At 35.8% G+C, this 13,321-nt stretch overlaps 1 protein-coding gene across 1 annotated transcript in view; it reads left to right on the top strand.

The window, feature by feature from the left end:
• Positions 1-432: 432 nt before the first annotated feature.
• The window catches only part of WDPCP (WD repeat containing planar cell polarity effector), a 264,905-nt gene continuing 252,016 nt past the window's right edge, over positions 433-13,321 (top strand). The window contains exons 1-2 of the mRNA XM_012639221.1: positions 433-495; positions 746-805. Coding sequence (XP_012494675.1) covers positions 752-805 — 54 coding nt within the window. The 5' untranslated portion in view covers positions 433-495; positions 746-751. The remainder of the gene's footprint in view (positions 496-745; positions 806-13,321) is intronic.

Below are 13,321 nucleotides of genomic sequence, written 5' to 3'. Positions count from 1 at the left end.
TTTCTTTCCTTACTGTATTCATTTACTCACAAGAATTTTTAGGTCTGAGTATGTCATTTACAGAATTTGAAATTTCTTTTGGATTGAACATGTAATTATTTACATGAAAAAGTTACTTCAGTGGTAAAGAGTGTGTCATTTACCATTAAGTACTAGATTCACAGGCCTAGCACCCTTTCCCAGGAATTCTCTAAGCCTTGTTGGTTGTCATCATAAAATTATGATTAGGGAGATTGTTTTGCGGTAAAAATCCTGTTCCTATGACAAAGCCTTTCAAAAGGCTGTCATTTGATGATAGAAATGAAGCCCACTTCCTCTCAATTATGGAGGTGTTTTATTTTAATCTTCCTAAGGCACACTGCTAAGCAGAGTTTCCTTTTTTAAATCTTGTTTAACTAACTGTAGTACATGTTTTATTTGCCAGCACGAGATTATCCTTGGACGCTTAAAAACAGACGCCCAGAAAAACTCCGAGACTCACTCAAAGAGTTGGAGGTATCTTTTAAAAAGTTTCAAAAATGGCAACAAACAAATCTGTTTTAAAACATCTTTCAGCAGCTTTAATTTTCATAAAGGATCAACTCTCTTGGTGATGATAGCTTTGCTTTTGTCCAGTGAGGAGTTCCAAAACAGTTGCATCTTTGTGTGGCATGTTGATCTTTTTTTGCTTGCAAATCAGAAGCACTTTAACTGATAATGACAATATATGTAGCCAACTGCACTCTCTTTTTCTGTTGTACTTCAGGAGCTGATGCAAAACAGTCAGTGTGTGCTGAGCAAATGGAAGAACAAATATGTCTGTCAGGTAAAATGATTTGAGAAGCTTTTGCAGTGTTTATAACCAATGGAGCTGAAAACTATGTAGTAATTGGTGTTCTTGTGTTATGATAGGTAGTGGACAAAAAGTTTTTAGGAGTGGATATTTCATAGTTTGAATTCTAGTTATTATAGAGCTAAAACTAGACAGCTTGACACAGGCCACCAGGCTCATTAAGCGGTATTAATCAGTATAATTGTACTAACATATTATAAACACTAATAAAAATCTTTTCATATTGTATTTTTTGTTTGGATTTGTCTGTTTTATTAGATGTTTACTGGCAGAGATTTAGTCATATTTTCGAATGAAGATGAAATCATAGGACAAAATGTTTTTTGGCGTACCACTCTTGTGTTTTTAAATACCATGCTTAAGGAAATCAACAAGCAGACTAGAATTAGACCTAAAATAACAAGACATTTGGTCTTACTACTTTTTGCACCCTCTAAGCTGTGCTGCTGTTTACTATGGTAACCACTAGTCATATGTGGCTATTTGAATAATTAAATAAAATTAAAAATTCAGTTCCTCAGTTGCACTATCCACATTTTAAGTGCTCAGTAGCCACATGTTATCATATTAGACAGTGCAGATAGAGAACATTTCCATCTCAGAAATTTCTATTGCACACTACTATTAGGGCTTCCATGAAGTGATCTAAATATTGAATGGGGCCAGAGTCAGAACATAACCAGGACACAATGCCTTAGCTTTGCTGATAGGCTTAAAAAATACCTTTTTTTGAGAAAAATTTTACATGCTTGTGCTAAAAAGGATAATTATTAGTCATTCATGGAATTGAAATTACATTAGAACTACTAATTATAACTGATTTGTGCAATCATATATCCTGTATCCATTTAAATTCTTGTTTACATTGTGATTTATTTCATGTTTGACCATTCTTGTTTGCAGTTTAGGCACATGGTTCTATTCATATATCTACAACATCAAATTTGTGGTAATTATAAAATTTTAGTATACCATTTGAATACAGACTACCATTTCAGTGGATTCTAGTTTTTCCGTATTTTTTCCTAAACTAGTCTACCTTTACTCATGGAGGTACTGTTTAGTTACCTCCTCAGCTGACGTAAGTTTTTACCTTTCAGAGATGGTTTACAAGGCTGAATTAATATTTTTAGAACCATATTACTTCTTAAATTTGCATTAGGATACTATTAAAAAGGATAGAATTTAAAAAAATTATAGCTTGTTTGCATAATAGTAAGTTTTAATCATACTTTAAAACTTGAATACAACATATGCTCCAGAAAGTTTCAAACTTGTAGTTCTTAATGCCATTACTCACCTTAAAAACAGGCTCAAAATTATTTGACTGGAGGGCAAGCCTGCCACCTATAGTAAGAGGCGTGTCTCATGGCCTCCACCCTTACCCATTACACTGGGTAAGTTGGGACATGTTGGGCATCTTAAAATATGCAGTGGAGCATCCCAATAGACAATCCTTTTTGGATAGACTTTATTGCCTTTTAATGTAATAGTAAGTTTGTGTGTGTGTGTGTCAGGGGCATTTGGAGAAGGATGTCCCTCACTGTTGAATTAATTAAACTCAGAAAAGGAATTTTCATGACAGAATATATATAAAATTACTTTTGTAATTTACAGCAATCTGACAATACTGGTTAATTAGGCAAGTGTACCAGTGAGTCTGCTTTTAACATTTTCAATAGGACTTATCTCTTTTTTTGTTCTGTCATATTTTGTACTTTATTTCTATGATGAATAAGATATTTCTCAAATAGACCTTTTACTCCTAGCACATTCTTGGTGTGATATATTTTAACAAGAAAACTTCACCTCTACCCTGCCCACAGGTCTAATTCAGTCCCCACATCTTTAGGGTTTTTGAGAGACCTCCTGACATTATCCATCCACTTCTTTAGTTTCTGGACAGTACTGTTAGCTATGTCTTCTAAAAATGTATGTGTTCTATTCCAAAAGATCTCTAGTATCACAATAAATTAAAATTTTGATACTCAAGATAAATTTTTAGCTTAAGGAAAGGATCCCCTTAACCTTTTTGTTAAATTTTACTTAGTTATAAAATAAGTAAACCACCTCAACAGATTCCCCGAAAGTCCTCCTTTTGTGCACATGTCCAGTATGGTGGTTCCAAAGATAGCACATGCTTTAATATTTTATTAGTGATTTCCTCATATTTTAGCTCTAAAATGGCAATAGCCGATCACAACATAATGTTCTATAACTCTTAGAAAAGGAGTGAAAAAAGTTTCTCAACATCTTGATGCTAACACATTTGGACTCTCAGTCTTTGAATTTGGCTACTTCCCTACTAATGTAAATGTTTTACCCCCAAGAAATGGTAAATTTAGGATTTACAAATTTATTTTAGTTGTCGTCTCTTTAGGGATCCTATTTCTTTAAAAGATCCAACTATTTAGAAATGAATGAGGCAACTATGACAACATAAAGGATTTCAGAGGATGCAATCTGAGCTTGGACCTTTCCCTGTGCCTAATGAGGATTTATAAGATGTCATCATTACCAAAGCTTAGTTAATATTGTCAGTCCAACGACCTGTAAATAGTACCATTTACAAAATAATTCCCCTCATGAATTCAGAACAGTTTACAAATCAAGACTTACATATATATATATATATTTTTTTTCAGAATAAAAATTTCAGACTATGCCTATTATTAGTTTGAGATGTATTAAAGGTATGAGATACAGAGTTTTTGTTTTACCAGCTATTAAATATATTTCTCACTTTAATTTTTTTGGTCTCCTAAAATTAGCTCATTAAAAAAAACTATATAATAATTTCCTGCTTTGAATTTCTTAAACCATTATACCAACTGTCCTTAGGGAATAATAGTTTCAGTATTAAAACACTATTAAATGTATCACTCTGGGGTATTTTTGAATTCCATAAAATATTGTGCTTTAAGTCACATTGATGTTTGCAGATTATTATGTAATTAGTTTAAAACAATATTATCATTAAGCATAAATGTAACTTCACATGTGTTGATTTTGTATTAAATTATTTGAATTGTATATGTAAATTTAACTATAAAAGGGTATAATATAGTTAGCTGTACCCCAGATTCTGTTCATAACAATTCTACGTTTTCAGGCACAATCTTAAAATGTCAAGGAAAGTTAGTTTCCTTTTTTAATTCCTGTAATGAATTATTTGACAGGCTGTGCAAGAGTAAAAATTATTTTCCAAGTCTATCACAGATAAATTATGACCTTATGGAACTCATTTGATCACAACTTCCTTAATTGTAGAACCTGATCTTTCTTTTCATCAAATTGTGTGAAAATCGATTTGATTTCCTCATAAAATAATAATAGACGAACCATGGTTTTAAGTTACAAGTATTAATAATAGCATACTATTTATACAGAACCCATCACACAGTATTTATTGTGATGAACTGTGAGAGTCACTAAGGAAGTATTATAAGTCATGGGCTTAGTCCCCAGCATAACCTAGTCAAGGAAAATAGACACATGAAATCACTAGGACGCTAATGAGTGCTAAGTTGTGTTACACTGAGTAAAAAGATAGAAGTTTAGAGAAAGCATAGACATCAATGTAGTTTAAAATAAGAAAAATTTTGTGGAGAATTTATAACTTAGACCTAAAAGGACATGTAAAATTTGGTTACACTGAAAGGAAAGGCATTTCAGAAAAAGGGAATTAGATTAATTGAGAATTAAATGGGGTGTTTATAAGGTAGTCAGGAAGTAGGCCCATGTGGAAAGAAATGATTCATGTTGAAGAACAAAGTAGTAATTTTGAAAAGCAACTTGGAACTTCCTTGTCAGGGACTTTGAATGTTACGTTGAATTATTGATGCATTGTCCTGTAATACTTTTACATCAGGGAAGTACCATACATATTAAAATTGGACTTGTGGAAGGATTAACCTGACAGGATAAAACATGAGAACCAGAGGCCGCGAAATAATTTCAAATGATAAGTGCAGTGAGACTAAGATGCGGAGAGTTTTGAAAGCCAGAAGGGAAATTTAGAATGATCGGTAAAAAATTTAGTTTTGGCCCTTTTACATGTGCAGCAGCTAAAGATAATCAAATGATTATATTATTGGAAATATGGAACTGGTATGGAACTTGAGTGGAAGGTTGGAGTTGAAAATGTGGGAGTAGACAGCTAAAGAGATATTAAAACCATCCAAATAGGTGCTGTCGTGAGGGGAGGTGAATATCTTGGAAGAAGAACTAAGAGCTAAGGATCTTCTCATTTAGGAGACAGAAGAGACAAATTAAGCCAACAAAAGAAACAGAGCAATCAGGGTAATGAGGATCTATAGAGAAGTTCGCTGCCCTAAAAATTCAGGGGCAGAAGTCAGAGGACCTGAAAAAAGGCTTAATTCATATTTTATTGCCTGTTTTAATATTTAACTAGTTAGAAGTCTCCATATTGTTATTATTAAACTGTCTATCAACAGGCACTAATGGAGGCTCAACAAGAAACCCATTTTTATATTAGGGAGTGTTGCAAATATTGGATGGCATCCTTACTTTCAAATAATTTCAAATATATTTGGGAAACAAAACTAATGTACAGGATTAAAGAATAATTTGAGTTTAAATGTCATATTCCTTGGTTCAGTATCTAAACACATTTAAAGTCTAGGGATTATTGCTGATTAAAGTAGTTGGTTAAGATTTCATAGAGGAGACTGGACTTAAGCTGGACTTTGAAGGAAGGACATAATTTAGGCAAACAAAAAGGGAAAGGAAGACATTCCTACTCATGGGGAATGGTATCACTAAAGAAAAATTGTCCATATAATTGCAAAGCAAGGTCTAGAAAGGTAGCCTGAAAACATTGCTTCATAGATGTTTATTTGATGACCTCTTTTGACATATACTGAAAATATTATTTGCTGCAGAGTTGGGCTAGGTTCACTATTATGATAAACAAATGAGTGACACTGTCTAGAAGGCCTTTGGGGTCAGTGAAACTAAGCCAGTATGTGGCAGCTTAGTCTAACTTTATATTTTCCCACTTTTAAAAAAAAGGATTTAGAGGCGTTTTCTTAAAATTGCAAAAATAACAGACATGCTTAAGGCAGAAAATTTGGAAAACATAGAAAAGCCCAAATGAGCATAAATCATCTAATTCAATCACTCAGTATTGCCCACTATTTACCATTTGATGTTTGTCCTTTTACTATACATATGTGTACTTATAAATATTTGCTTAAAAGATTACATACTTGACATACATATACTTTACCTATGGTCTAAATATTTTTAATACGTAATATTTTAACTTACATTAATATATTACATATGTTCTTTTTTATATGTCATAAAATAAACATGTGAACCCCACTGCTGTAGAAGCCCAGAAAGGCACAAGTATTGGAAGCATCAGATACATTAGAAGGTAGAACTGAAAATGAGGGGGTGTGTTCAAAGTTTATATAAAGAACAAATGAGATGGGATAATTTTCAGGACACACCAAATCGGAGGGTTTCCGGATTTGAAGACACTTAGCACAGTGAAGAGTAGAAGTAAGGTGGCTAGACTGAAAATAAGGGGATTAAGTGAGTCTGTGTCTGGAATAGTGAGATTTTCCCTGGCTTCTTCCCTGCTCCAGCAGCTAGGTTTATGTGTCCACGTTACTTCTTCCATGGAAAAATTGATTATTGTTCCAGAACAAAGCCTATCAATACTGATGTTTGGCAGGTCCTCTGAATCTTAATGTTCAGCTAGCAAGTTTAATATCATGCCCTAATAATTACTCTTTCTTAGGGAAAAAAAATTCATTCCTTTCCAGGAAAAATAGAAAATTTACATTGTATCTTGACTACTTCAATCCAAAATGTGATGACTTATGATAATCCGCTGATACATTCATTGTTTATATTTAAGGATACTGTAAAATATGAACCCAGTTTTGGAACATGGTTATGACACAAAAATTTGGTTTTCTTTATAATAATGTAGTTTTGTATCATCAGTCAACATCTCCTTCCTGTTCTCTTTATAAATGGTTCTTTCTTGTCTCTCATTGTTTTCATTTAAAAATATTTCTTTAAAGAAACCATAATTTCCTGGCTCCCCCTTGGCAAACATTTTGGAAGCTTCAATGTATTTTGCTACAAAGGAAGCCAGTTCAGGACTATGAGTTTCCCTCATATATTTAGTTATAGTTAATAGTAAATATGTGTAAAGCTAAATGAGTTCAAAATCTGAATAATTCCTTTCCTGTTGATTTTCACGTGTATTTTACAAAGTAGAAACAAGCATATACCAAACATTTATCTAGTTTTTAAATGGAGGGTTAAGTTGTACTTTCCATAGCTAGCAAATAAGAAGACTTTTACTATGTTATATTTGAATACTTGGGCTGATTCTTTTATACAAAAGCTTAAAATATGACTTATTTTAAATTTATAACTTTATATTAGATGCACAGGTTGGAATGTGATAGAAATGTATGTATAAACAGCATCTAAGGTTGGGTGTGTGGGAACCCAGCAACTTTATATTCATGGTATTTGAGAATATTATGTTATATTAATATATATGCCAATGTAACTGATAGAGAAAACACATCAAGTACTTTTGTCAAATTGTAATTTATGCCCCTTAGTTTTTTCAATAAAGTAGTTTTTTTTTTTCCCAAGCGTAAAACAAAGTTTATTGAGGAAGGACAAGATAAGTTTACAGAATAAGAGTAAGATACATTTGCTACAGAACAGCACGAGATTGCGAAAGGGTGACACACGAGACAGCGGGCATCCTGTTGACTCAGCTCCCCAGTTTGGCATCCGCCAACTCCTGAACAGTTGCCCCCAATGCTAGCACTCTGCTGGTGGGCGACCGCCATTTTTGGGGTCCACAACCCAGACGCTGTGGTGTGCTACAGTTTTGAGCGGCACCCTTCCTCCAGCCTGGGGATGCTCGTGACAGGCTCCGGCCTTCCACGACCTGTTGTCAGCTAGCCGGGCCCGTTTTAATGGGCGAATTTTGAGTGCTTCCCTAGTCGTGGGAGGCTGGCACCTGCAGGAATCACAGGCGCTGGGGCTCTGGGTGGACTCGGGCATCACCCCTCCCTCTAGTACTGCGAATTTCGTGCTGAAAAGTGGTAGGTTCCACCCCTGGAGATAGGGAGAGGAAAGAAAAGCCACTTTCTCTGTGCAACTTGCATGAATCTGTGGGGCCTTGGCGCAGATCAATAGTTGACAGCCCAGTGACTTGGCCTCTCAGACAGGCTTAGGTCATCCAGTAGGATCATAACTCTGGGGCCTGATCTCTGCATCCAGGCCACTGCCAACAGTGGTGTTCACGCTCAGGGAAGGAAAATGCTGGCCAGAAGCCACAGCAGGTGCACCAAGTAACCCCTCCCATCAGGCGCAGCCTCCCAAGTGTGGTGGAAGAACCCTGAATAACACATTAGTGGCTCCCCCTAGTGAGCAAGCATAGAAGCACACATCCAGGCTGGTAGGCAGCAGCTGCAATCTGCCTTGCTCCTACCACCACTTTAAGGGGGAATAGGGTCCAGTTAACCCTCAGAAGTGGAAAGATCCTTCCTGAAGATTGGGCATTAGTATTCCTCAGCTGGGGAGCAGAAACCACCAACACAGAGGCATCAGATTACCTCGATAACTGGCTCCTCCACACAATCTACAACCAATGACAGAGAGGGTAACTGCACAGCTCAACACAGTGCCCTCCATCTCAAGCTACTAGAGGGCAGCAGAGTTATACACACAGGTGCGATTCTCCACATGGGAGCTTAAGCCAGGGGACCAAACTCACTAATCTTCATGGGCAAGAGGTGAAGACAAAAGGTCAGAGGTAACCCAACTTGCCAAAATACCTCTAAGGCAATACAAGACCAGCTCACCTCCTCCCACCACTGTTAAGGAACATCCCTTGGGGGCTTGAAGTTAAGGGCACAAACCAGTCCTAGCACTCCGGTTCTCAATCAATTACCTTGATGAGAAAGAACCAGAGAAAGAACACAGGGAATATGAAAGAGCAGAGAGAAAAGTTACCCCCAAAAGAAATCATGAGACCCTCAAAATCAGATACTAATTTAAACGAAATGATTAAATTGATGGAAGAATTCTGAATATGGATTGCAAGGAAACTCAATGCAATTGAAGAGAAAATAGAAACTCAACAGAAAGAAACCACTAGAATAATTCAGGAAATGAATGAAAAATTATCTAAAGAAATTGAAATGTTACAAAAAAACCAAACAGAAATCTTGGAAATGAAGGAGGCATTCAAGGAACTTCAAAACACAGTGGAAAGCCTAAAAAATAGAATGGATCATGCAGAGGAGAGAATCTCAGAGCTTGAAGATAATGCCTATGTGCTAAACAAATCAGATGAAGAAAAAGAACACAGAAGCAAGAGTCAAGAGCAGAACATAAAAGAAATGTGGGATTATGTAAAGAAACCAAATATAAGAATTATAGGCATCCCAGAGAGAGAAGAAGAAAATATACAAGGGCTGGAAAATCTATTTCTTGGAATACTGGAGGAAAATATGCCCGGCCTGGCCAGAAACCTGGATATCCAGATACAAGAAGCACACAGAACTCCTGGGAGACTCAACGTGAAGAGGCAAACACCATATCACGTAATTATCAGACTGGCCAAAGTAAGCACAAAAGAGGAAATTCTTCGCACAGTAAGACGAAAATGACAGAACCTACAAAAGAAAACCTATCAGACTGACTGCAGACTTCTAAAATGAAACCCTACAAGCAAGAAGGGATTGGGGACCCATCCTCAATCTTAAACAGAACAATGGCCAACCTAGAATTCTTTACCTGGCAAAACTGAGTTTCATCTACAAGGGAGAAATACAGACTATCCCAGACAAGTAATCACTGATGGAATTTGCAAAGACCAGACCTGCTCTGTAGGAAGTGCTCAGACCTACATTACACATTGAACAGTGCAATAGATGCCCACCAAATTAAAAACACTCAAGAGTTAAAGCCCAGAACCCAGATTCCACAATGGCTCGAGAGGTAAAACAAAACAATAAAAACTTACCCAACAATATGAACAGAAATCTACCCCAAGTATCAATCCTCTCAATAAATGTGAATGGCCTGAATTGTCCTTTAAAGAGGCACAGACTGGCTGAGTGGATAAAAGATTATAAGCCAAGTATCTGCTGTCTCCAGGAAACGCATCTAACCCACAAAGACGCTTTCAGACTCAAGGTCAAAGGTTGGAAAACAAACTTTCAGGCAAATGGAAACCAAAAGAGACTGGCGGAGTGATTCTGATTTCAGACAGCATAAATTTTAAAATCGCAAAAGTAAAGAAAGACAAAGATGGTCACTATATAATGGTGAAAGGAAAAATCCAACAAGAAGACTTAACAATTTTTAGTATCTATGCACCCAACACAGGAGGACCCAGATATATAAAGCAAACCATGTATCATCTAAATAGCATGATAAACAGTAATGCCATAGTAGCGGGGGATTTCAACACCCCATCTGTCTGAAATGGACAGATACTCCAAACAAAAAACAAGCAGAGAAATAGTGGACTCAAACAGAGCTCTAGAACAAATAGGTCTAACAGACATTTACAGGACATTCTACCCAAATAAAGCCGAATATACATTCTTCTTATTAGCTGATGGAACTTTCTCCAAAATTGACCACATCTAGGCCACAAATCAGACCTCAACAAACTTAAAAAAATAGAAATTGTACCATGTATCTTCTCAGACCATAGTGGTATAAAACTAGAGATCAATTCCAACAGAAACACTCATTGCTTCACAAAGTCGTGGAAATTAAACAATCTATTGCTAAATGACTGCTGGGTGAAGGAAGGGATTCAGATGGAGATCAAAAAATTCTTTGAATTAAATGATAATGGGGACACAAGCTATCAAAACATGTGGGATACAGCAAAAGCATTCCTGAGAGGAAAACTAATAGCATTAAATGCTCACATCCAAAAGACAGAAAGCTCACAAATCAACAAACTAATAAACCGTCTCAAGGAACTGGAAAAGGAAGAGCAAATTAATTCTAAACCTAGCAGAAGAAAGGAAATAACTAAGATTAAAGCAGAACTAAATGAAATTGAGAACAAAAGAACTATACAGAAGATCAATAAAACCAAAAGCTGGTTTTTCAAAAAAATAAACAAAATTGATAGCCCTCTTGCTAGATTGACAAGAATGAGAAAGGAAAGGACTTTAATAAACTCAATCAGAAATGAAAAAGAGAAGTCACTACAGACATCATGGAAATACAAAACATGGCCTCTATCAAAAAGTCCCAAAATAACAACTGCTGGCATGGATGTGGAGAGATTGGAACACTCTTACACTGCTGGTGGGACTGCACATTAGTACAACCCCTGTGGAAAGTGATTTGGAGATACCTCAAAGAGCTAAAAATAGAAATACCATTTGATCCAGCAATCCCACTACTAGGCATCTACCCAAAGGAAAAAAAGACATTCTATAATAAAAACATCCACACTCTAATGTTTATAGCAGCACGATTTACAGTTGCAAAGATGTGGAAACAACCCAAATGTCCATCAGTACATAAGTGCATTAATAAAATGTGGTATATGTATACCATGGAATACTACTCAACTACAAAAAACAATGGTGATCTAGCACCTCTTATATTATCCTGGATAGAGACTGAGCCCATCCTCTGAAGTGAGGTATCCCAAGGATGGAAAAACATGCACTACATGTACTTGCCATCAAATTGGTACTAACTGATCAACATTAAGGTGCTCACATGGTAGTAATACTCACTGGGTACCAGTCATTCAGGGGGTTGGGGGGTTGGAGGCTAGAGTGGGTGGGGTGAGTAAACCAACAACTAATGGAAACAGGGCGCACTGTATGGGGGAAGGACACGCTTGTGGCCCTGGCTTGAGCGAGGCAGATGCATTTCATGTAACCAAAATGTTTGTACCCCTATAATATCCTGAATAAAAAAAAACAAAAAAACTTCAAAAACAAAATGATCCTTTCTAATTTAATGAAAAATGACATTTATTGACTTCTATTCATTTAATCCATGTTTTTAGAATTAATTTATCAATATTAATTGTAACGATAAGAACATCAACAAGTAAGATTTTCACCAACCAATGGCAGGGTTTTGCCCAGGTTTTGCTTCACGAGCCCCCAGGCTCAAAACTAACATGAGTTAAATACAACTCACATGGCAGTTAATGTGTTAAACTACATTAGTATGTATTACAGAGAAGGAGAATTGGAGGTGTAAAGTGCAACTGTTGTTGAGTATGGTCTTAGTAAAAGAGAATGGACAAAGAAGTATATTAAAAATTATAGATCTGAGAAAAATGGCAGAAAGAGAAGCAGCAGAATTTACTGGTGAATTTGAAGCTTGTTAGGTAAAAGCAAGTGATTAAAAACAGCAGTCTAAAACCAAAGGAACTAAAGAAATATTTAGTGATGATATTTATTCCCCTTTTGTTTTTTAATTTTTAAAATTTTTTTTGAGACAGAGTCTCACCTCACTCTGTTACCCAGACTAAAGTGCTGTGGAGCTAGCCTAGCTCACGGCAACCTCAAACTCCTGGGTTCAAGTGATCCTCCTGCCTCAGCCTCCTGAGTATCTGGTACTACAGGCATGTGCCACCATGCCCAGCTAATTTTTTCTATTTTTTTTTAGTTGCTGGCTAATTTTTTTTTTCTATTTTTCAGTAGAGACAGGGTCTTGCTCTTTCTCAGGCTGGTCTGGAACTCCTGACCTCAAGTAATCTTCCCACCTCTGCCTCCCAGAGTGCTAGGATTACAGGTGTGAGCCACTGCGTTTGGGCTTTATTCCCCTTTTAATGTTTTTAAATTTAAAATAATAATGATGAGTCCTGATAATCGTAAAATGGCATATAATACAAACAGATATGTAGTAAAAACCTCCTCATCCCCCAAACTAATTCCCTTCTCCAGTGGTAACTGTACTTAACAGTTTGGCTTCTATCCTTCTTCACACACTCATCTGTATATGTGTATGTATACACATATATTTTTTTCAAATAAATGGAATCACTCTATACATATCATTCTGTAACTTTCTTTATATAGCAATGTATAATACACTTGTCAATGATATGCATCTACCTCCTTATTTTTAATAGATGCATAGTAACCCGTAGTTTGGATGTGCCATACTTTACAATTGCTACTGGTAATCTTTTTAGTAAATATGGAAATTGTACATGGATGAACAATCAAGGTAATGTATTAAGAATAAGATTGTCTTAAAAATTTTTAATAAGTTAAATTCCAGAGGAGAGGGACTTATTAGTTTCCTATTTGATCCTTTTAGTGAAGAACCACTCTTAGTACATTTTCAGTAATCTGACTTTTCAGAAACAGATTTGTAGCATCTTTTTAAAACCACAAAATAAGAAATATATTTGTGGCAAGATATTTTAAGAGCTTCTTTTTATTTTTGAAAAATTTTTTTTTTTTTTTTTTT

This window comes from Propithecus coquereli, unplaced genomic scaffold (assembly GCF_000956105.1).
Source record: "Propithecus coquereli isolate 6110/MARCELLA unplaced genomic scaffold, Pcoq_1.0 Scaffold138, whole genome shotgun sequence".
Taxonomy (NCBI): Eukaryota; Metazoa; Chordata; class Mammalia; order Primates; family Indriidae; genus Propithecus; species Propithecus coquereli.
Note: the sequence above shows the minus strand (reverse complement) of the source record. Positions and strands in the feature narration are given on the sequence as shown.